Source organism: Scyliorhinus torazame, chromosome 3 (assembly GCF_047496885.1).
Source record: "Scyliorhinus torazame isolate Kashiwa2021f chromosome 3, sScyTor2.1, whole genome shotgun sequence".
NCBI classification, from domain to species: Eukaryota; Metazoa; Chordata; class Chondrichthyes; order Carcharhiniformes; family Scyliorhinidae; genus Scyliorhinus; species Scyliorhinus torazame.
This window is the reverse complement of record NC_092709.1, coordinates 363,438,686-363,462,743: the sequence shown is the minus strand read 5'-3', so window position 1 is coordinate 363,462,743 and position 24,058 is coordinate 363,438,686. Positions and strand designations below refer to the sequence as shown.

The following is a 24,058-nucleotide window of genomic DNA, read 5'->3' as shown; positions in this document are numbered from 1 at the left end:
TATCTATCTGTCCCTCAGTGTCTGCTACTATCTATCTGTCTCTCAGTGTCTGCTACTATCTATCTGTCCTTCAGTGTTGTGCTACCATCTATCTGTCCCACAGTGTCTGTTCCTATCTATCTGTCCCTGTGTCTACCACTGTCTGTCCCACAATATCTGCTACTATCTATCTCTCCCTCAGTGTCTGCTACTCTCTATCTGACCCTCAGTGTCTGATACTATCTGACCCTCAGTGTCTGCTACTATCTATCTGTCCCTCAGTGTCTGCTACTATCTATCTGTCCCTCAGTGTCTGCTACTATCTCTCTGTCCCTCAGTGTCTGTTACTATCTATCTGTCCATCAGTGTTTGCTACTATCTGTCTATCCCTCAGTGTCTGCTACTATCTATCTGTCCCACAGGGTCTGCTACTGTCTATCTGTCCCACAGTGTCTGCTACTATCTATCTGACCCTCAGTGTCTGTTACTCTCTATCTGTCCCTCAGTGTCTGCTACTATCTATCTGTCCCACAGTGTCTGCTACTATCTATCTGTCCCACAGTGTCTGCTATCTATCTGACCCTCAGTGTCTGTTACTATCTATCTGTCCCTCAGTGTCTGCTACTATCTATCTGTCCCACAGAGTCTGCTACTATCTATCTGTCCCTCAGTGTCTGCTACTATCTATCTGTCCCACAGTGTCTGCTACTATCTATCTGTCCCACAGTGTCTGCTACTATCTATCTGTCCCTCAGTGTCTGCTACTATCTATCTGTCCCTCAGTGTCTGCTACTATCTATCTGTCCCTCAGAGTCTGCTACTATCTATCTGTCCCTCAGTGTCTGCTACTATCTATCTGTCCCTCAGTGTCTGCTACTATCTATCTGTCCCTCAGAGTCTGCTACTATCTATCTGTCCCACAGTGTCTGCTACTATCTATCTGTCCCACAGTGTCTGCTATCTATCTGACCCTCAGTGTCTGTTACTATCTATCTGTCCCTCAGTGTCTGCTACTATCTATCTGTCCCACAGAGTCTGCTACTATCTATCTGTCCCTCAGTGTCTGCTACTATCTATCTGTCCCACAGTGTCTGCTACTATCTATCTGTCCCACAGTGTCTGCTACTATCTATCTGTCCCTCAGTGTCTGCTACTATCTATCTGTCCCTCAGTGTCTGCTACTATCTATCTGTCCCTCAGAGTCTGCTACTATCTATCTGTCCCTCAGTGTCTGCTACTATCTATCTGTCCCTCAGTGTCTGCTACTATCTATCTGTCCCTCAGAGTCTGCTACCATCTATCTGTCCCTCAGTGTCTGCTACTATCTATCTGTCCCTCAGTGTCTGCTACTATCTATCTGTCCCTCAGAGTCTGCTACTATCTATCTGTCTCTCAGAGTCTGCTACTGTCGATCTATCCCTCAGAGTCTGCTACTATCTATCTGTCCCACAGGGTCTGCTACTATCTATCTGTCCCTCAGTGTCTGCTACTATCTATCTGTCCCTCAGTGTCTGCTACTATCTATCTGTCCCTCAGAGTCTGCTACTATCTATCTGTCCCTCAGAGTCTGCTCCTATCTATCTGTCCCACAGTGTCTGCTACTATCTATCTGTCCCTCAGTGTCTGCTACTATCTATCTGTCCCTCAGTGTCTGCTACTATCTATCTGTCCCACAGTGTCTGCTACTATCTATCTGTCCCACAGTGTCTGCTATCTATCTGACCCTCAGTGTCTGTTACTATCTATCTGTCCCTCAGAGTCTGCTACTATCTATCTGTCCCACAGAGTCTGCTACTATCTATCTGTCCCACAGTGTCTGCTACTATCTATCTGTCCCTCAGTGTCTGCTACTATCTATCTGTCCCACAGAGTCTGCTACTATCTATCTGTCCCTCAGTGTCTGCTACTATCTATCTGTCCCACAGTGTCTGCTACTATCTATCTGTCCCTCAGTATCTGCTACTATCTATCTGTCCCTCAGAGTCTGCTACTATCTATCTGTCCCTCAGTGTCTGCTACTATCTATCTGTCCCTCAGAGTCTGCTACTATCTATCTGTCCCGCAGTGTCTGCTACTATCTCTCTGTCCCTCAGAGTCTGCTACTATCTATCTGTCCCTCAGTGTCTGCTACTATCTATCTGTCCCTCAGTGTCTGCTACTATCTATCTGTCCCTCAGTGTCTGCTAATATATTTCTGTGCCTCAGTGTCTGCTACTATCTATCTGTCCCACAGTGTCTGCTACTATCTCTCTGTCCCTCAGAGTCTGCTACTATCTATCAGTCCCTCAGTGTCTGCTACTATCTATCTGTCCCTCAGTGTCTGCAACTATCTATCTGTCCCACAGTGTCTGCTACTATCTATCTGTCCCTCAGTGTCTGCTAATATCTATCTGTCCCTCAGTGTCTGCTACTCTCTATCTGTCCCTCTGTGTCTGCTACTATCTATCTGTCCCTCAGAGTCTGCTACTATCTATCTACCCTCAGTGTCTGCTACTATCTATCTGTCCCTCAGAGTCTGCTACTATCTATCTACCCTCAGTGTCTGCTACTATCTATCTGTCCCTCAGTGTCTGCTACTATCTATCTGTCCCACAGGGTCTGCTATTGTCTATCTGTCCCTCAGAGTCTGCTACTATCTATCTGTCCCACAGGGTCTGCTATTGTCTATCTGTCCCTCAGTGTTTGCTACTATCTATCTGTTCCTCAGTATCTGCTACTATCTATCTGTCCCTCATTGTCTGCTACTATCTATCTGTCCCTCAGTGTCTGCTACTATCTATCTGTCCCACAGAGTCTGCTAATATCTATCTGACCAACAGTGTCTGCTACTATCTATCTGTCCCTCAGTGTCTGCTACTATCTATCTGTCCCACAGTGTCTGCTACTATCTATCTGTCCCTCAGTGTCTGCTACTATCTATCTGTCCCACAGTGTCTGCTACTATCTATCTGTCCCTCAGTATCTGCTACTATCTATCTGTCCCTCAGTGTCTGCTACTATCTATCTGTCTCTCAGTGTTTGCTACTATCTATCTGTCCCACAGTGTCTGCTACTATCTATCTGTCCCTCAGTGTCTGCTACTATCTATCTGTCCCTCAGTGTCTGCTACTATCTATCTGTCCCTCAGTGTCTGCTACTATCTATCTGTCCCTCAGTGTCTGCTACTATCTATCTGTCCCTCAGAGTCTGCTACTATCTATCTGTCCCTCAGTGTCTGCTACTATCTATCTGTCCCTCAGTGTCTGCTACTATCTATCTGTCCCTCAGAGTCTGCTACTATCTATCTGTCCCTCAGTGTCTGCTACTGTCTATCTGTCCCTCAGAGTCTGCTACCATCTATCTGTCCCTCAGTGTCTGCTACTATCTATCTGTACCTCAGTGTCTGCTACTATCTATCTGTCCCTCAGAGTCTGCTACTATCTATCTGTCTCTCAGAGTCTGCTACTGTCGATCTGTCCCTCAGAGTCTGCTACTATCTATCTGTCCCACAGGGTCTGCTACTATATATCTGTCCCTCAGTGTCTGCTACTATCTATCTGTTCCTCAGTGTCTGCTACTATCTATCTGTCCCTCAGTATCTGCTACTATCTATCTGTCCCTCAGTGTCTGCTACTATCTATCTGTCCCTCAGAGTCTGCTACTATCTATCTGTCCCTCAGTGTCTGATACTATCTATCTGTCCCTCAGTGTCTGCTACTATCTATCTGTCCCTCAGTGTCTGCTACTATCTATCTGTCCCTCAGTGTCTGCTACTATCTATCTGACCCTCAGTGTCTGTTACTATCTATCTGTCCCTCAGTGTCTGCTACTATCTATCTGTCCCACAGTGTCTGCTACTATCTATCTGTCCCACAGTGTCTGCTATCTATCTGACCCTCAGTGTCTGTTACTATCTATCTGTCCCTCAGTGTCTGCTACTCTCTATCTGTCCCACAGAGTCTGCTACTATCTATCTGTCCCTCAGTGTCTGCTACTATCTATCTGTCCCACAGTGTCTGCTACTATCTATCTGTCCCACAGTGTCTGCTACTATCTATCTGTCCCTCAGTGTCTGCTACTATCTATCTGTCCCTCAGTGTCTGCTACTATCTATCTGTCCCTCAGAGTCTGCTACTATCTATCTGTCCCTCAGTGTCTGCTACTATCTATCTGTCCCTCAGTGTCTGCTACTATCTATCTGTCCCTCAGAGTCTGCTCCTATCTATCTGTCCCACAGTGTCTGCTACTATCTATCTGTCCCTCAGTGTCTGCTACTATCTATCTGTCCCTCAGTGTCTGCTACTATCTATCTGTCCCACAGTGTCTGCTACTATCTATCTGTCCCACAGTGTCTGCTATCTATCTGACCCTCAGTGTCTGTTACTATCTATCTGTCCCTCAGAGTCTGCTACTATCTATCTGTCCCACAGAGTCTGCCACTATCTATCTGTCCCACAGTGTCTGCTACTATCTATCTGTCCCTCAGTGTCTGCTACTATCTATCTGTCCCACAGAGTCTGCTACTATCTATCTGTCCCTCAGTGTCTGCTACTATCTATCTGTCCCACAGTGTCTGCTACTATCTATCTGTCCCTCAGTATCTGCTACTATCTATCTGTCCCTCAGAGTCTGCTACTATCTATCTGTCCCTCAGTGTCTGCTACTATCTATCTGTCCCTCAGAGTCTGCTACTATCTATCTGTCCCGCAGTGTCTGCTACTATCTCTCTGTCCCTCAGAGTCTGCTACTATCTATCTGTCCCTCAGTGTCTGCTACTATCTATCTGTCCCTCAGTGTCTGCTACTATCTATCTGTCCCTCAGTGTCTGCTAATATATTTCTGTGCCTCAGTGTCTGCTACTATCTATCTGTCCCACAGTGTCTGCTACTATCTCTCTGTCCCTCAGAGTCTGCTACTATCTATCAGTCCCTCAGTGTCTGCTACTATCTATCTGTCCCTCAGTGTCTGCAACTATCTATCTGTCCCACAGTGTCTGCTACTATCTATCTGTCCCTCAGTGTCTGCTAATATCTATCTGTCCCTCAGTGTCTGCTACTCTCTATCTGTCCCTCTGTGTCTGCTACTATCTATCTGTCCCTCAGAGTCTGCTACTATCTATCTACCCTCAGTGTCTGCTACTATCTATCTGTCCCTCAGAGTCTGCTACTATCTATCTACCCTCAGTGTCTGCTACTATCTATCTGTCCCTCAGTGTCTGCTACTATCTATCTGTCCCACAGGGTCTGCTATTGTCTATCTGTCCCTCAGAGTCTGCTACTATCTATCTGTCCCACAGGGTCTGCTATTGTCTATCTGTCCCTCAGTGTTTGCTACTATCTATCTGTTCCTCAGTATCTGCTACTATCTATCTGTCCCTCATTGTCTGCTACTATCTATCTGTCCCTCAGTGTCTGCTACTATCTATCTGTCCCACAGAGTCTGCTAATATCTATCTGACCAACAGTGTCTGCTACTATCTATCTGTCCCTCAGTGTCTGCTACTATCTATCTGTCCCACAGTGTCTGCTACTATCTATCTGTCCCTCAGTGTCTGCTACTATCTATCTGTCCCACAGTGTCTGCTACTATCTATCTGTCCCTCAGTATCTGCTACTATCTATCTGTCCCTCAGTGTCTGCTACTATCTATCTGTCTCTCAGTGTTTGCTACTATCTATCTGTCCCACAGTGTCTGCTACTATCAATCTGTCCCTCAGTGTCTGCTACTATCTATCTGTCCCTCAGTGTCTGCTACTATCTATCTGTCCCTCAGTGTCTGCTACTATCTATCTGTCCCTCAGTGTCTGCTACTATCTATCTGTCCCTCAGAGTCTGCTACTATCTATCTGTCCCTCAGTGTCTGCTACTATCTATCTGTCCCTCAGTGTCTGCTACTATCTATCTGTCCCTCAGAGTCTGCTACTATCTATCTGTCCCTCAGTGTCTGCTACTGTCTATCTGTCCCTCAGAGTCTGCTACCATCTATCTGTCCCACAGTGTCTGCTACTATCTATCTGTCCCACAGTGTCTGCTATCTATCTGACCCTCAGTGTCTGTTACTATCTATCTGTCCCTCAGTGTCTGCTACTCTCTATCTGTCCCACAGAGTCTGCTACTATCTATCTGTCCCTCAGTGTCTGCTACTATCTATCTGTCCCACAGTGTCTGCTACTATCTATCTGTCCCACAGTGTCTGCTACTATCTATCTGTCCCTCAGTATCTGCTACTATCTATCTGTCCCACAGAGTCTGCTACTATCTATCTGTCCCTCAGTGTCTGCTACTATCTATCTGTCCCACAGAGTCTGCTACTATCTATCTGTCCCTCAGTGTCTGCTACTATCTATCTGTCCCTCAGTGTCTGCTAATATCTATCTGTGCCTCAGTGTCTGCTACTATCTATCTGTCCCACAGTGTCTGCTACTATCTCTCTGTCCCTCAGAGTCTGCTACTATCTATCAGTCCCTCAGTGTCTGCTACTATCTATCTTTCCCTCAGTGTATGCAACTATCTATCTGTCCCACAGTGTCTGCTTCTATCTATCTGTCCCTCAGTGTCTGCTAATATCTATCTGTCCCTCAGTGTCTGCTACTATCTATCTGTCCCTCTGTGTCTGCTACTATCTATCTGTCCCTCAGAGTCTGCTACTATCTATCTACCCTCAGTGTCTGCTACTATCTATCTGTCCCTCAGAGTCTGCTACTATCTATCTACCCTCAGTGTCTGCTACTATCTATCTGTCCCTCAGTGTCTGCTACTATCTATCTGTCCCACCGGGTCTGCTATTGTCTATCTGTCCCTCAGTGTTTGCTACTATCTATCTGTCCCTCAGTATCTGCTACTATCTATCTGTCCCTCATTGTCTGCTACTATCTATCTGTCCCTCAGAGTCTGCTACTATCTATCTGTCCCACAGGGTCTGCTACTATCTATCTGTCCCTCAGTGTCTGCTACTATCTATCTGTTCCTCAGTGTCTGCTACTATCTATCTGTCCCTCAGTATCTGCTACTATCTATCTGTCCCTCAGTGTCTGCTACTATCTATCTGTCCCTCAGAGTCTGCTACTATCTATCTGTCCCTCAGTGTCTGCTACTATCTATCTGTCCCTCAGTGTCTGCTACTATCTATCTGTCCCTCAGTGTCTGCTACTATCTATCTGACCCTCAGTGTCTGTTACTATCTATCTGTCCCTCAGTGTCTGCTACTATCTATCTGTCCCACAGTGTCTGCTACTATCTATCTGTCCCACAGTGTCTGCTATCTATCTGACCCTCAGTGTCTGTTACTATCTATCTGTCCCTCAGTGTCTGCTACTATCTATCTGTCCCACAGAGTCTGCTACTATCTATCTGTCCCTCAGTGTCTGCTACTATCTATCTGTCCCACAGTGTCTGCTACTATCTATCTGTCCCACAGTGTCTGCTACTATCTATCTGTCCCTCAGTATCTGCTACTATCTATCTGTCCCACAGAGTCTGCTACTATCTATCTGTCCCTCAGTGTCTGCTACTATCTATCTGTCCCACAGAGTCTGCTACTATCTATCTGTCCCTCAGTGTCTGCTACTATCTATCTGTCCCTCAGTGTCTGCTAATATCTATCTGTGCCTCAGTGTCTGCTACTATCTATCTGTCCCACAGTGTCTGCTACTATCTCTCTGTCCCTCAGAGTCTGCTACTATCTATCAGTCCCTCAGTGTCTGCTACTATCTATCTTTCCCTCAGTGTCTGCAACTATCTATCTGTCACACAGTGTCTGCTTCTATCTATCTGTCCCTCAGTGTCTGCTAATATCTATCTGTCCCTCAGTGTCTGCTACTATCTATCTGTCCCTCTGTGTCTGCTACTATCTATCTGTCCCTCAGAGTCTGCTACTATCTATCTACCCTCAGTGTCTGCTACTATCTATCTGTCCCTCAGAGTCTGCTACTATCTATCTACCCTAAGTGTCTGCTACTATCTATCTGTCCCTCAGTGTCTGCTACTATCTATCTGTCCCACAGGGTCTGCTATTGTCTATCTGTCCCTCAGTGTTTGCTACTATCTATCTGTCCCTCAGTATCTGCTACTATCTATCTGTCCCTCATTGTCTGCTACTATCTATCTGTCCCTCAGTGTCTGCTACTATCTATCTGTCCCACAGGGTCTGCTATTGTCTATCTGTCCCTCAGTGTTTGCTACTATCTATCTGTCCCTCAGTATCTGCTACTATCTATCTGTCCCTCATTGTCTGCTACTATCTATCTGTCCCTCAGTGTCTGCTACTATCTATCTGTCCCTCAGTGTCTGCTACTATCTATCTGTCCCTCAGTGTCTGCTACTATCTATGTGTCCCTCAGTGTCTGCTACTATCTATCTGTCCCACAGTGTCTGCTACTATCTATCTGTCCCTCAGAGTCTGCTACTATCTATCTGTCCCTCAGTATCTGCTACTATCTATCTGTCCCTCAGTGTCTGCTACTATCTATCTGTCCCACAGTGTCTGCTACTATCTATCTGTCCCTCAGAGTCTGCTACTATCTATCTGTCCCTCAGTATCTGCTACTATCTATCTGTCCCTCAGTGCCTGCTACTATCTATCTGTCCCACAGTGTCTGCTACTATCTACCTGTCCCTCATTGTCTGCTACTATCTATCTGTCCCTCAGTGTCTGCAACTATCTATCTGTCCCACAGTGTCTGCTACTATCTATCTGTCCCTCAGTGTTTGATACTATCTATCTGTCCCTCAGTGTCTGCTACTATCTATCTGTCCCTCAGTGTCTGCTACTATCTATCTGTCCCACAGTGTCTGCTACTATCTATCTGTCCCTCAGAGTCTGCTACTATCTATCTACCCTCAGTGTCTGCTACTATCTATCTGTCCCTCAGAGTCTGCTACTATCTATCTGTCCCTCAGAGTCTGCTACTATCTATCTGTCCCTCAGAGGCTGCTACTATCTATCAGTCCCTCAGTGTCTGCTACTATCTATCTATCCCTCAGTGTCTGCTACTATCTATCTGTCCCTCAGTGTCTGCTACTATCTATCTGTCCCTCAGTGTCTGCTATCTATCTGTCCCTCAGTGTCTGCTACTATCTATCTATCCCTCAGCGTCTGCTACTATCTATCTGTCCCTCAGTGTCTGCTACTATCTATCTGTCCCTCAGTGTCTGCTACTATCTATCTGTCCCTCAGTGTCTGCTACTATCTATCTGTCCCTCAGAGTCTGCTACTATCTATCTGTCCATCAGTGTCTGCTGTTATCTATCTGACCCCAGGGTCTGCTACTATCTATCTGTCCCTCAGAGTCTGCTACTATCTATCTGTCCCTCAGAGTCTGCTAATATCTATCTGTCCCTCAGTGTCTGCTACTATCTATCTGTCCCTCAGTGTCTGCTACTATCTATCTGTCCCACAGTGTCTGCTTCTATCTATCTGTCCCTCAGTGTCTGCTACTGTCAATTCTGTCCCACAGTGTCTGCTACTATCTATCTGTCTCTCAGTGTCTGCTACTATCTATCTGTCTCTCAGTGTCTGCTACTATCTATCTGTCCCTCAGTGTCTGCTACTATCTATCTGTCCCTCAGTGTCTGGTACTATCTATCTGTCTCTCAGTGTCTGCTACTATCTATCTGTCTCTCAGTGTCTGCTACTATCTATCTGTCCCTCAGTGTCTGCTACTATCTATCTGTCCCTCAGTGTCTGGTACTATCTATCGGTCCCTCAGTGTCTGCTAATATCTATCTGTCCCTCAGTGTCTGCTACTATCTATCTGTCTCTCAGTGTCTGCTACTATCTATCTGTCCTTCAGTGTTGTGCTACCATCTATCTGTCCCACAGTGTCTGTTCCTATCTATCTGTCCCTGTGTCTACCACTGTCTGTCCCACAATATCTGCTACTATCTATCTCTCCCTCAGTGTCTGCTACTCTCTATCTGACCCTCAGTGTCTGATACTATCTGACCCTCAGTGTCTGCTACTATCTATCTGTCCCTCAGTGTCTGCTACTATCTATCTGTCCCTCAGAGTCTGCTACTATCTATCTGTCCCACAATGTCTGCTACTATCTATCTCTCCCTCAGTGTCTGCTACTCTCTATCTGACCCTCAGTGTCTGCTACTATCTGTCCCTCAGTGTCTGCTACTATCTATCTGTCCCTCAGTGTCTGCTACTATCTATCTGTCCCTCAGTGTCTGCTACTATCTCTCTGTCCCTCAGTGTCTGTTACTATCTATCTGTCCATCAGTGTCTGCTACTATCTGTCTATCCCTCAGTGTCTGCTACTATCTATCTGTCCCACAGGGTCTGCCACTGTCTATCTGTCCCACAGTGTCTGCTACTATCTATCTGTCCCTCAGTATCTGCTACTATCTATCTGTCCCTCAATGTCTGCCACTATCTATCTGTCCCTCAGAGTCTGCTACTATCTATCTGTCCCTCAGTGTCTGCTACTATCTATCTGTCCCTCAGAGTCTGCTACTATCTATCTGTCCCTCATTGTCTGCTACTATCTATCTGTCCCTCAGTGTCTGCTACTGTCTATCTGTCCCACAGTGTCTGCTACTATCTATCTGACCCTCAGTGTCTGCTACTATCTATCTGTCCCTCAGAGTCTGCTACTATCTATCTGACCCTCAGTGTCTGCTACTGTCTATCTGTCCCTCAGAGTCTGCTACTATCTATCTGTCCCACAGTCTCTGCTACTATCTATCTGTCCCTCAGTGTCTGCTACTATCTATCTGTCCCTCAGTGTCTGCTACTATCTATCTGACCCTCAGTGTCTGCTACTATCTATCTGTCCCACAGTGTCTGCTACTATCTATCTGTCCCTCAGTGTCTGCTACTATCTATCTGTCCCTCAGTGTCTGCTACTATCTATCTGTCCCTCAGTATCTGCTACTATCTGTCTGCCCCTCAGTGTCTGCTACTATCTATCTGTCCCTCAGTATCTGCTACTATCTATCTGTCCCTCAGTATCTGCTACTATCTGTCTGCCCCTCAGTGCCTGCTACTATCTATCTGTCCCTCAGTGTCTGTTACTATCCATCTGTCCATCAGTGTCTGCTACTATCAACCTGTCCCTCAGTATCTGCTACTATCTATCTGTCCCTCAGAGTCTGCTACTATCTATCTGTCCCTCAGTATCTGCTACTATCTGTCTGCCCCTCAGTGTCTGCTACTATCTATCTGTCCATCAGTGTCTGCTACTATCTATCTGTCCCTCAGAGTCTGCTACTATCTATCTGTCCCTCAGTGTCTGCTACTATCTATCTGTCCCTCAGAGTCTGCTACTATCTAGCTGTCCCTCAGTATCTGCTACTATCTGTCTGCCCCTCAGTGTCTGCTACTATCTATCTCTCCCTCAGTGTCTGCTACTATCTATCTTTCCCTCAGTGTCTGCTACTATCTATCTGTCCCTCAGTGTCTGCTACTGTCTATCTGTCCCTCAGTATCTGCTACTATCTGTCTGCCCCTCAGTGTCTGCTACTATCTATCTGTCCTTCAGTGTCTGCTACTATCTGTCTGTCCCTCAGTGTCTGCTATCTATCTGTCCCTCATTGTCTGCTACTATCTATCTGTCCCTCAGTGTCTGCTACTATCTATCTGTCCCTCAGTGTCTGCTACTATCTATCTGTCCCTCAGTATCTGTTACTATCTATCTGTCCCACAGAGTCTGCTACTATCTATCTGTCCCACAGGGTCTGCTACTATCTATCTGTCGCTCAGTATCTGCTATTATTTATCTGTCCCTCATTGTCTGCTACTATCTATCTGTCCCTCAGTGTCTGCTACTATCTATCTGACCCTCAGTGTCTGCGAATATCTATCTGTCCCTCAGTATCTGCTACTATCTGTCCCTCAGAGTCTGCAACTATCTATCTGTCCCGCAGTGTCTGCTACTATCTATCTGTCCCTCAGTGTCTGCGAATATCTATCTGTCCCTCAGTGTCTGCTACTATCTATCTGTCCCTCAGTGTCTGCTACTATCTATCTGTCCCTCAGAGTCTGCTACTGTCTATCTGTCCCTCAGTGTCTGCTACTGTCTATCTGTCCCACAGTGGCTGCTACTATCTATCTGTCCCTCAGTGTCTGCAACTATCTATCTTTCCCTCAGTGTCTGCTACTATCTATCTGTCCCTCAGTGTCTGCTACTATCTATCTGTCCCTCAGAGTCTGCTACTATCTATCTACCCTCAGGGACTGCTACTATCTGTCCCTCAGTGTCTGCTTCTATCCATCTGTCCCTCAGTGTCTGCTACTATCTATCTGTCCCTCAGTGTCTGCTAGTATCTATCTGCCCCTCAGTATCTGCTACTATCTATCTCTCCTTCAGTGTCTGCTATCTACCTGTCCCTCAGGATCTGCCACTATCTAGTCACAATACGTATTAATGATTTCGATGAGTGAATCATAGAATTTACAGGGCATTCGGCCCATCGAGTCTGCCCCGGACCTTACAAAGAGCACCCAACTCAAGCCCACGTATCTACCCTGTCCCCGAATCCCAGTTACCCCCACTTAACCTTTTTTGGACACTGAGGGAATTTATCATGGCCAACCCACCTAACCTGCACATCTTTGGACTGTGGGAGGAAACCGGAGCACCCGGAGGAAACCCACGCAGACACGGGAAGGATGTGCAGACTCCGCACAGACAGTAACGCAGCCAGGAATCGAACCTGGGACCCTGGAGCTGTGAAGCAACTGTGCTAACCACTATGCTGCGTTGCTGCCCAAAGTATCATATCTCCAAATTTGCAGATGTTGCCAAGTTATGTGAATTGGTGAGCTGCGAGGAGGATACAGAGATCCCTCAGTGTGAATGAGCTGGCTGAGTGAGTGGGGAAATGAATGGAAGATGCTGTATAATTTGGAGAAATGCGAGGTTATCCACTTTGGTAGCAAAAACAAGAAGGCAGACGATTATCTGAATGGCCATAAATTAGGAAATAGGAACATGCAACGAGACCTGGGTGTCCTCGTACACCAGTCGCTGAAGGTAAGCGTGCAGGTACAGCAGGCGGTAAAGAAGGCTAATGGTACGCTGGCCTTCATTGCGAGAGGATTCGAGTGCAGGAGCAGGGATGTGTTGCTGCAATTGTACAGGGTCTTGGTGAGGCTACACCTGGAGTATTGTGAGCAGTTTTGGTCTCCTTCTCTGAGGAAGGATGTTCTTGCTCTCGAGGGAGCGCAGCGAAGGTTTACCAGGCTGATTCCAGGGATGGCGGGAATGTCATATGAGGAGAGATTGACTCGGTTGGGATTGTTCTCGCTGGAGTTCAGAACAATGAGGGGGGATCTCATAGAGACTTATAAAATTCTAACAGGACTGGACAGGGTAGGTGCAGGGAAGATGTTCCCGATGGTGGGGGTGTCCAGAACCAGGGGTCACAGTCTGAGGATACGGGATAGACCATTTCGGACAGAGAGGAGGAGACATTTCTTCACCCAGAAAGTGGGCAGCCTATGGAATTCATTACCACAGGAAGTAGTTGAGTCCAAAACAGTGTATGGTTTCCAGAAGCAGTGAGATATCGCACTTAGGGTGAAGGGGATCAAAGGTTATGGGGGAAAACGGGATTAGACAATTGAGTTGGATAATTGGCCTCAATCAGAATGAATGGCGGAGCGGGCTCGATGGGCCGAATGACCTCCTCCTGCTACTATTCTTTCTATGTTTCTTTCTATTCTGCCAGGAGGAACTCTACCCTCTGGAGTAATCACCCGCTCTTGGCCCTTATTGATCCACAAAGCCAGGTGCCCCTCCTGAGCTGTGTTGTTTTAATGAGACGGGCACCTGAATTGACGACAATCACCATTCCTGGTTGGACTGAACAACTTGCTCCCCGGTCACCCCCATGTTGCCAATCACACCATATGATGTATGGAACCAGGAGGAAGCCTCGCGAGTGCAAGATATTACCCAGCCTATTATCAGTGTTAAAGAATGGTACTTCACATTATGTTCCTTCTGTTCCCTCTTAGGACAACCGCCCGAGCCACCTGGGTGTTTCTGCAATCCTGGCTCATGAGATAGGACACAATCTGGGGATATCACACGATACACCAGGACGTAACTGTGACTGTCCAGATGCACAAGCTGGCTGCATCATGACAGGATCACTCGGGTGAGGAACACATTCTAACAGCCTGCCTAATGCTGGTGAATTTCATTCCGACTGCATAAAATAAGTCGAGAGAACTGACAATAGAAATTAGGGCGATGAGACTTTGTGAAACTAGATTAGCAGGTGACAGTAAAGCTACAGGACAGGATTATTTGCATGGCTAACAATAGAAGCTGGAAACTATGACAGAGCTTGGCAATCCTACAACCAATGGATCAGATCGAGCCTCTGCAGCTCTGCCACATCCAGTTATGCTGGTGGACAAGTAAGGGTACGATTTAACGGCTGCACCACGCTTGATCGAGAGCTATTAGGTCGCGGGGGAGACCAAAATCAGGACCGATCGAAGCCAATCTCCACACCATTAACGGGAACAGCCCCCTATCTCATCGCCTCCCATGATCTAACCGCCCCCCCCAGCAACTGGTCAACCCAGTGCCAATTCATACACCTTGTTAAAAATGTGGAGGGCTGCTGTGGGGATCTGAAGAGGTGAGTAGCCATCTTAGAGCCTGGGGGCACTGAGGTTACTGCCCCAATGCTTGTGGGGGGGAGCCCCCATGGGGGACAGCCTCGGTTGGAGGGGTGGGCCGCCATCGGGGGGGGGGGGCGCCCCCCGGTCGGGGGGACTGCCTCAGCGCCCGTGCGTCTGCCATGCCGCCCCCTGAATATATTAATAATAATCTTTATTAGTGTCACAAGTAGGTTTACATTAACACTGAGGTTACTGTGAAAATCCCCTCGTCGCCACACTGCGGTGCCAGTTCGGGGACACAGAGGGCGAATTCAGAATGTCCAATTCAACTAACAGCACGTCTTTCGGGACTTGTGGGAGGAAACCGGGGCACCCGGAGGAAACCCACGCAGACACGGGGAGAACGTGCAGACTCCGCGCAGACAGTGACCCACGCCGGGAATCAAACCCGGGACCCTGACGCTGTGAAGCCACCGTGCTAACCACTGTGCTGCCGTGCTGCCCTCAGAATAGTGTCTACCCATAACGGGGGCCATTCCACCTGTCTGTCCCACCGACCACCATGACCCCCACTGACCGTGGCAGTCTCTGTCGACGCTGCTGAAGGCTGTTGCTAGCAGGGAATTGGCAATCGGAGCAGGGTGAGCACGTCAGAGATCCCAAATGGATTCCCGTGGGCAGGCGTGCCTTGGTGCAGGTGGGGGATGTTGCCCAGTATCCCAATCAGACCCTGAGACCTGGACACTGTATCTGAACACTGCAGGAATCAACACCACAGACAGGGTACAGGGCCTGGTGACCAGGGACCACGGCTGTGGCTGGGGGGGGGGGGGGGGGGGGGGAGGGCATGTTGGATGGCACCCTGAGGAGGGAAGGGGATCTGAGGGAGGGAGGGGGAAGAGGAGAACTGGAGTGTCCCGGGGTGGAAGACACTCCTGCTGGTCGGCCTCACTCTCTCCAATTCCTTACCGATATTACACGAGATAAATAATATCTTTTTTTTATTTGTTCATGAGACGTGAGTGTTACAGGCTGTTTATTGCCCACCCCTAAGTGCCTTGAGGGTGCAGATTAGAGTCAGAGGGGTCTGGAGTCACATGGAGACCAGACCGGGTAAGGACGGCAGGTTTCCTTCCCTGAAGGACCTCAGTGAACCTGATGGGTTTTTACGACAATCGGCAATGGTTTTGTGGTCACCATCAGACATTTTTAATTCCAGATTTTATTGAATTCAAATTGCACGGCCCGCAGTGCAGGGATTTGAACCTGGGTCTCCAGAGGATTACTCTGCGTCTCTGGATTACTAATCCAGAGACAATACCACTACTCCCCCACCTCCCCGATCATGGACCCCGCGGAAGCTGCCCTTGCTGTGCTGGCACCACGTGGAGGAAGAGAATAACCGCTCCCGGTGGCCGTCACAGTCACCCGGCCTTGAACTCTTACAGCTCAGGGTCATTCCAGGGCACGATTGGGGGCTTGTGTGACATGTCACAAGCTAGGCCCCACAAGTGTATCCGTGAAGCCACGGCTGCCCTGTTTGCCTCGGCAGCTAACTATATAAACTTTGATCGGGAGCAGGCCCAACAAGGTGCTTGCGTCCGACATGAACAGGAAGGGGTTCCACTCCCTGAACATTCAACTCGTGTATGACCATCACAGAAAGATCATGCACGTGTGTGCATGCTTCCCAGGGAGTGTGCATGATAACTACATCCATGGAACATAGAACATAGAACATTACAGCGCAGTACAGGCCCTTCGGCCCTCGATGTTGCGCCGACCTGTGAAACCACTCTAAAGCCCATTTACACTATTCCCTTATCGTCCATATGTCTATCCAATGACCATTTGAATACCCTGAGTGTTGGTGAGTCCACTATTGTTGCAGGCAGGGCATTCCACGCCCTTACTACTCTCTGAGTAAAGAACCTACCTCTGACATCTGTCCTATATCTATCTCCCCTCAATTTAAAGCTATGTCCCCTTGTGCTAGACATCACGATCCGAGGAAAAAGGCTCTCACTGTCCACCCTATCTATCAATATGAATCCTGAGGCATTCAGAGATCCCTGGCCTCTTCGAGGACTGGATTGGATTTTGTTTATTGTCACGTGTACCGAGGTACAGTGAAAAGTATTTTTCTGCGAGCAGCTCAACAGATCATTAAGTACCTGAAAAGAAAAGGAAATAACAGAAAATACATAATCGGGCAACACAACATATACAATGTAACTACATAAGCACTGGCATCGGATGAAGCATACAGGGTGTAGTGTCAATGAGGTCAGTCTGTAAGAGGGTCGTTTAGGAGTCTGGTGACGGTGGGGAAGAAGCTGTTTTTGAGTCTGTTCGTGCGTGTTCTCAGACTTCTGTATCTCCTGCCCGATGGAAGAAGTTGGAAGAGTGAGTAAGCCGGGTGGGAGGGATCTTTGATTATGCTGCCCGCTTTCCCCAGGCAGCGGGAGGTGTAGATGGAGTCAATGGATGGGAGGCAGGTTCGTGTGATGGACTGGGCTGTGTTCACGACTCTCTGAAGTTTCTTGCGGTCCTGGGCCGAGCAGTTGCCATACCAGGCTGTGATGCAGCCAGGTAGGATGCTTTCTATGGTGCATCTGTAAAAGTTGGTAAGAGTCAATGTGGACATGCCGAATTTCCTTAGTTTCCTGAGGAAGTACAGGCGCTGTTGTGCTTTCTTGGTGTAGCGTCGTCGTGGGTGGAACAGGACAGATTTTTGGAGATGTGCACCCCTAGGAATTTGAAACTGCGAACCATCTCCACCTCGGCCCCGTTGGTGCTGACAGGGGTGTGTACAGTACTTTGCTTCCTGAAGGAGCACCCCAGGATGGACATTTGGTTCTTGGGGATAACGTGTGCCAGCTGAGGACCTGGCTAATGACAGTAGTGCGAAGGTCAGTGATCGATGTGGAGACCCGATACAATGGGGCCTCTGCAGCCACCGAGGTTGTCATTGAGCGATGCATCGGACTACTCAAAGTGCAGTTCCAATGCCTCCACCATTCTGATGCTGCCCTCCAGTAAACCCCCCAGAGGGTGGCCCGCTTTGTAGTGGTTTGCTGTGCCCTCTACAGCGGGCTAACATGCTGAATGTGTAGGGGGAAGAACATGCGGCCCCCTCTGAGGAAGACAAGGAGGCACCGGACCAGGAGGGGTTGGAGGATGAGCCTGGGAAGAACCACAGGACCAGCCGGAAGGTAGAGGAGAGGAGGTAACTTCTCATTGGCACGGCTTCATTCGTCATCGCACCCCCTCCCCCCCCGCCTGTCATAATATACACCAGTATATCATGGTGCAGACACACACTGATGGACATGCAGTGGGACCAATCAGCATACATAACACCGCAGCCAATCACCAGTGAGAGCACACGCACTGTAAAGACAGGGGACAGGAGAGTTCCCGCTCATTCTAGCAGCAGCCAGCTCAGAGCACAGAGCTCACAGCCTGCAACACAGACATTCATCATGTGCTGGGTGCGTCACCATAGCTAGTGATAGGAAAGGGTCCACAGTTAAGCTGGTATTGCTCATACCAACGTTTACAGTATGTTAGCATAGTCGAACAGTTAATAAAATAGCGTTACACCACTTCCAGCATTGTTGGCTAGTTTGTGAACCAGAACACCCAACAAGACATGGTACAAGGAGTGGCCGCAATCTAGCACTTGTGAGACCCACCTGCAACTTCTCAGCATTCCGGCATCCCACAGCATGGAGAACATCAACCCACCGCCGCCGCTCCGCATCGCTGGCAATCCCGGAGTAAATTGGAAGATTTTTAAACAGCGCTTCCAGCTCTTCCTCGAGGCCACAGACAGGGAGAACGCCTCGGACACCAGGAAGATAGCCCTCCTCCTCTCCACGGCTGGGCAACATGCCATCCACATCTTTAACTCCCCGACATTCGCGGACGACGAGGACAAGACCAAGTACAAGACGGTGCTCCTCAAATTCGACACACACTTCAGTGTTGAAGTCAACGAAAGTTTCGAAAGGTACCTGTTCCAGCAGCGCTTGCAGGGTAAGGACGAGCCTTTCCAATCCTATTTAACACACCTCCGCATCCTCGCGCAATCCTGCAGCTATGGGCCCACCTCCGACTCCATGATACGCGACCAGATTGTTCTTGGGGTCATGTCGGACACCCTGCGTCAGCAGCTCCTTAAAGTTAAGCAACTAACCCTAGCGACTGCCATCGAGACCTGTGTCCTGCATGAGAATGCCACCAGCCGGTACTCCCACATACAGGCAGCTGAAACGGTGCGGCAAGGGCCCCATGAGGCGGAACGGGCCCAAACGATCGAACACCTCCCGGGCCGCAGTCTGGAGGAGGGCGGCCATTTCGAGTGCTTCCCGAGGCCTCCCGCGCTTGTACGCGCCAAACAAGGGGGCGGTGACGTGGAGGAACGCGGTGCGCAGGCCCCCACTACGCAAGACCGTACCGCGCATGCGCGGTAGCGCAACCAACGCACTGACGTCACGACGTGCGGCAACTGTGGCTCCGCCCACTTAAAGGGCAATGCCCTGCAAAATGGCGACAGTGCCTACGATGTGGCAGACTTGGCCACGATGCTGCCTGCGGTCGAGCAGCCCAGCCTGCCAACTCGCAAGATTTAACCAGCCTCGCAGGAATGTTCGGGCAATCCAACCCACCTTCACCGAGTCCGATCCTGACTTCATGCAGACCAGTGGCACCGAGAGCGGGGAGCCTTTTCGAGTCGCCGTCATAACCAAGAACCGGCTGTCCCCGAATCTTCCAGCATTGTCGGCTGGTTTGTGAACCAGAACATGACGCCACCCACCCTCCATCACCAAACCCCCACCCGAACCCAATCCTTCCCACCCAAGGAACTTGTTCCACCCTTCCAGGGTGAGTGTTACATCAATCCAGCGTGATGCCAACGTGCCAGCCCATGTCAGCGGGTGACTGACGAACGCAGGGTGGTTGATGATAATCGGAGATTATATTGCTGGATCAGGGACAGCGACTCTGCCTATGGAAGTAGAGGAGCCTGTGGAAAGGCAGTCACTAGATAGTGCACAGAAAGCATCCTGGTTTGTTTCCAGATTGTGTGCGGAGAGGCAAACGCCAACACAGGAAGAGGCAGAATCCAAAAGTCAGGGAAAGGATGTTGCAATTCAGTTGCTGGATCTATATTTGAAAATATTACTCAGGGGAAGGTTGTCGAGGATCAGGTTGAGATGTTTAGTTTGTTGAAATTCGTGGAATTAGCAGGACCCAGACTTAGAGCCGTTATACCTGACAACTTCTTCTGAAACAGGATGAATACATTCCGACATGTTATCGCCATAAAAACAAGGAAATGGAGACCACCTCATCTTCCAACAGATGAAAAGTTGGCGACCGTGCACCACGACATACCATATCGGTACCGGAATTACACCTGGAGAGTGGCTCCTGAAATTTCAATCGCTGAACATCTGGGAACTAGGAAAACTCAGGCTAAAATAGAAAAACATTTCTATTGACCTGGGCTACATTACTGGGCAAGGTGTAGTGTCGTGGTATTATCACCAGACTAGTATGTTAGACATCCCGGGTAAGGCTCTGGGAACCCGGGTTCGAATCATACCACGGCGGGGTGAAAGTTGAATCATACCACGGCGGGGTGAAAGTTGAATCATACCACGGCGGGGTGAAAGTTGAATCATACCACGGCGGGGTGAAAGTTGAATCATACCACGGCGGGGTGAAAGTTGAAGTCAATACAAATATGGGATTCGAAGTCCAATGATCATCATGAAATTATTGTTGATTGACTGAAATATTCCTACCAAGCCAGATGTAAAAAGGAATGACACCTGACGAACCTGACTGGGCAGGGCTTCGACACTGGGCAGGCCAATAGCAAACGCAGCCCTGTCTACTTTGCAAAGTCCTTCTTACCGACAAAATCGATAAAGCTGAATTACAGAATAGTTATATTCATGGAATCATAACTTTCAGATATTGTCCCAGACATCGCCTTTCCTGGGTATATTCTGTCCCACTGGAGGACAGACACAGCAGATGTGATTGTATGTGATGGGCGGCTCAGTAGCACAGTGGTCAGCACTGTTGCTTCACAGCACCAGGGTCCCAGGTTCGATTCCCGGCTTGGGTCACTGTCTGTGCGGAGTCTGCACGTTCTCCCCGTGTCTGCGTGGGTTTCCTCCGGGTGCTCCGGTTTCCTCCCACAAGTCCCGGAAGCTGTTAGGTGAATTGGACATTCTGAATTCTCCCTCTGTGTACCCGAACAGGCGCCGGAATGTGGCGACTGGGGGCTTTTCACAGTAACTTCACTGCAGTGTTAATGTAAGCCTACTTGTGACAATAAAGATGATCATTATTATTACTGTCAGGAAGGAGCTGAATGGGAGGACTCAACATCGACTCTGGGCAGAGTTTCATGACATCAAATCACACATGGGCAAGGACAACCGCTGCTGATGTTTATTTCTATTTGGGTCTGCAGCAGGTGAACAAACAAACAGGAAAAACATACTTTACTTCCACAATGAATGAAGGAATTTCAGATGTTAATTGTATTTTATGTATTTGGTGTAGTAAGTGTTAAAAGCCTGGATTAGTGTGTGTATGATTGCTGCAGGAATAATTTTTAAAAACTCCTCGATTAAAAGACAGATACTTTTGCTACTCGGGATAATTAAAGCATTGTAAAAGTTTGGGCAATTGAAATACGAAGAAGATTCCCTGGCGAGTAGATCATTCGAGACATTTTGTTTGGCCTTAGTCGATGCAGTTAATGGGGGGGAGCAGAGGTTGATACACCTGAGTGCTAAGTTTCAATTTTGGATTTCACTTCAGTTAAAGATTTGACTGTACAGACCAGCTGCTTTTTTCAAAGCAGTTTAGTTAAAAAGATTTTGCCTGTGAACGTAACGGCAGTTTATGAAAAGGCTGGCAATAGTTGACAGAGGCCAGAACCTGCAGCTGGTTTATGAAGGATCTCTCTTTCTCAAAGTGGTTTGCCCAAGACATTTCTTTCCAGCAAATATTCCTGGGTCGGATAATTGTATTTGAAAGTGGATTCTGACCTGAGTGGGTTTTGCTTGAGTGGAGATAAAAGATAGCAGTTAGGAATTAGTGTTTCATATGAATGTTAAACATCGTTTAACTGGTAATTGTAAGCTATTTTCTTTGAGGTTAAAGGTAGTACTACTGTTCCAGTAATAAAGTCTGTTATAATATACCAAATCCCTAGTTGTGCACGGAATCACTCCTCGAGCGAAGTATCTTTTCCTGACAGTCTGACAAATTTAATAACATATTGGGGTTTCTGTCCAGTATCCAAGTTGGGGTCTGCTACGGGATTGGAATACCTCATCCTCACCAACCTGCCTGCTGCAGATGCACTGGTGAGCACCCCACTGTCCTTGTGGAGATTAAACTCGACCTTCACAGTGAGGATACTGAGTTGCCACCCAGGTTGATAGGGTTGTGAAGAAGGCCTATGGAGTGTTGGCCTTTATTGGTACAGGGATTGAGTTCCGGAGTCGGGAGGTCATGTTGCAGCTGTATAAAACTCTGGTACGGCCGCATTTGGAGTATTGCGTACAGTTCTGGTCACCACATTATAGGAAGGACGTGGAGTCTTTGGAGCGAGTGCAGAGGAGATTTACCAGGATGTTGCCTGGTATGGAGGGAAAATCTTATGAGGAAAGGCTGATGGACTTGAGGTTGTTTTCGTTAGAGAGAAGAAGGTTAAGAGGAGACTTAATAGAGGCATACAAGATGATCAGGGGGTTGGATAGGGTGAACAGTGAGAGCCTTCTCCCGCGGATGGATATGGCTGGCACGAGGGGACATAACTTTAAACTGAGGGGTAATAGATATAGGACAGAGGTCAGAGGTATGTTCTTTATGCAAAGAGTGGTGAGGCCGTGGAATGCCCTACCTGCAACAGTAGTGAACTCGCCAACATTGAGGGCATTTAAAAGTTTATTGGATAAGCATATGGATGATAAGGGCATAGTGTAGGTTAGATGGCTTTTGTTTCGGTGCAACATCGTGGGCCGAAGGGCCTGTACTGCGCTGTATTGTTCTATGTTCTATGTTCTATCTCTGTTTGGCACTATCACAATGTTAAATTAATTGGACTTTGAACAGCTAAACAGCTCAATCCTTGGGCGTTCATGAGGCACTGAGGGCCATCAGCAGGAGCAAAAATCAACAGTGCAGGAGGGCATACCAGGAGAGTAACCTGGCATACTTAAAAATGAGGTGTCAACCTGATAAAGCTACAGTACAAACTTCTTATGTTGTCAAGTAATTGTTCCTGCGCTGTATTGTTCCTAGTTGTTTGCACATGAACAGACGGGGTGTAATAGGATACTGGCAGTTGGTCTGGATAGGACACGTGTTTGGCGCAGGCTTGGAGGGCCGAAGGGCCTGTTCCTGTGCTGCATTGTTCTTTGTTCTTTGCACAGAGTTAAGAAATTCGACAATCAATGGATCAGATCTAAGCTCTGCAGTGCTGCCACATCCAACCGTGAATGGTGTCAGACAATAGCTCATGAGAGAGGAGGCTCCACAAAGACCTCCATCATCCATGATGAGGGAGCTCAGCACCTCAATTGTGCTGTGGGTAGCCAACGAACCACTGCAGCGACAAACAGGCGGAAATTCATCCAGTAGAGGCGGCAGAAAAGGATTCTGGGAGAAGTCAACTCAGTCACCTCGACTGTACTGTGTGTAGCTGAAGAATTAGTGTCAAGGAGCGGTTAACCCCGAAGCACTACATTAGTATTTTCATCCCTCCTTCCTGCTCTAACCAAAAAAAAGTCACTGTGAGGAGGAGAAGCAAAGGTAAAGAAGGATATCATGGCCAGCAGATCATGGCCAGCAGGAAAGTGATTGGCTGGTGACTGGTAAGTAGTTTTTCTTTTTCTTTTTTCTTTTCTTTTATTCTCGCTTCGCATTGTTGTGAAGTTAACCTCAGGGTTAAGTCACGGCAGGAGATCCCAAGCCCGTGTCATGCTCCTCCTGTGCGATGTGGGAATTCGGGGACCCTTCCGGTGTCCCTGACTCCTTCACGTGCAGGAAGTGTGTCCAACTGCCGCTCCTGTCAGCCCGCTTGACAGTTCTGGAGCTGCGCATAGATTAGCTTTGGAACATCCGCGATGCTGAGGAAATCATGGATAGCATGTTCAATAAGTTAGTCACTCCAAGGATACAAATTAATGAGGAAGACAGGGAATGGGTGACCTCCAGACAGAGGAACAGTAGGAAGGCAGTGCAGGCGTCCCCTGTGGGCATCTCCCTCCAATACAACAGTCATGAATAGAATAAAAGAATGACTAGGGTAAGAGTAGGGCCAGCCAAGGACAGTAGTGGGAAGTTGTGCTTGGAGTCCGAGGAGATAGGAGAGGTGCGAAATGAATATTTTTCGTCAGTATTCACACAGGAAAAAGACAATGTTGTCGAGGAGAATACTGAGATTCAGGCTACTAGACTAGCAGGGCTTGAGGTTCAT

General features: G+C 48.1%; 1 protein-coding gene across 1 annotated transcript in view; it reads left to right on the top strand.

Moving 5' to 3' along the window:
* Positions 1 to 24,058, top strand: part of LOC140409442 (disintegrin and metalloproteinase domain-containing protein 12-like) — a 995,079-nt gene that overhangs the window by 666,489 nt on the left and 304,532 nt on the right. The window contains exon 9 of the mRNA XM_072497875.1: positions 13,924 to 14,066. Within this exon, the coding sequence (XP_072353976.1) occupies positions 13,924 to 14,066 (143 nt within the window). The remainder of the gene's footprint in view (positions 1 to 13,923; positions 14,067 to 24,058) is intronic.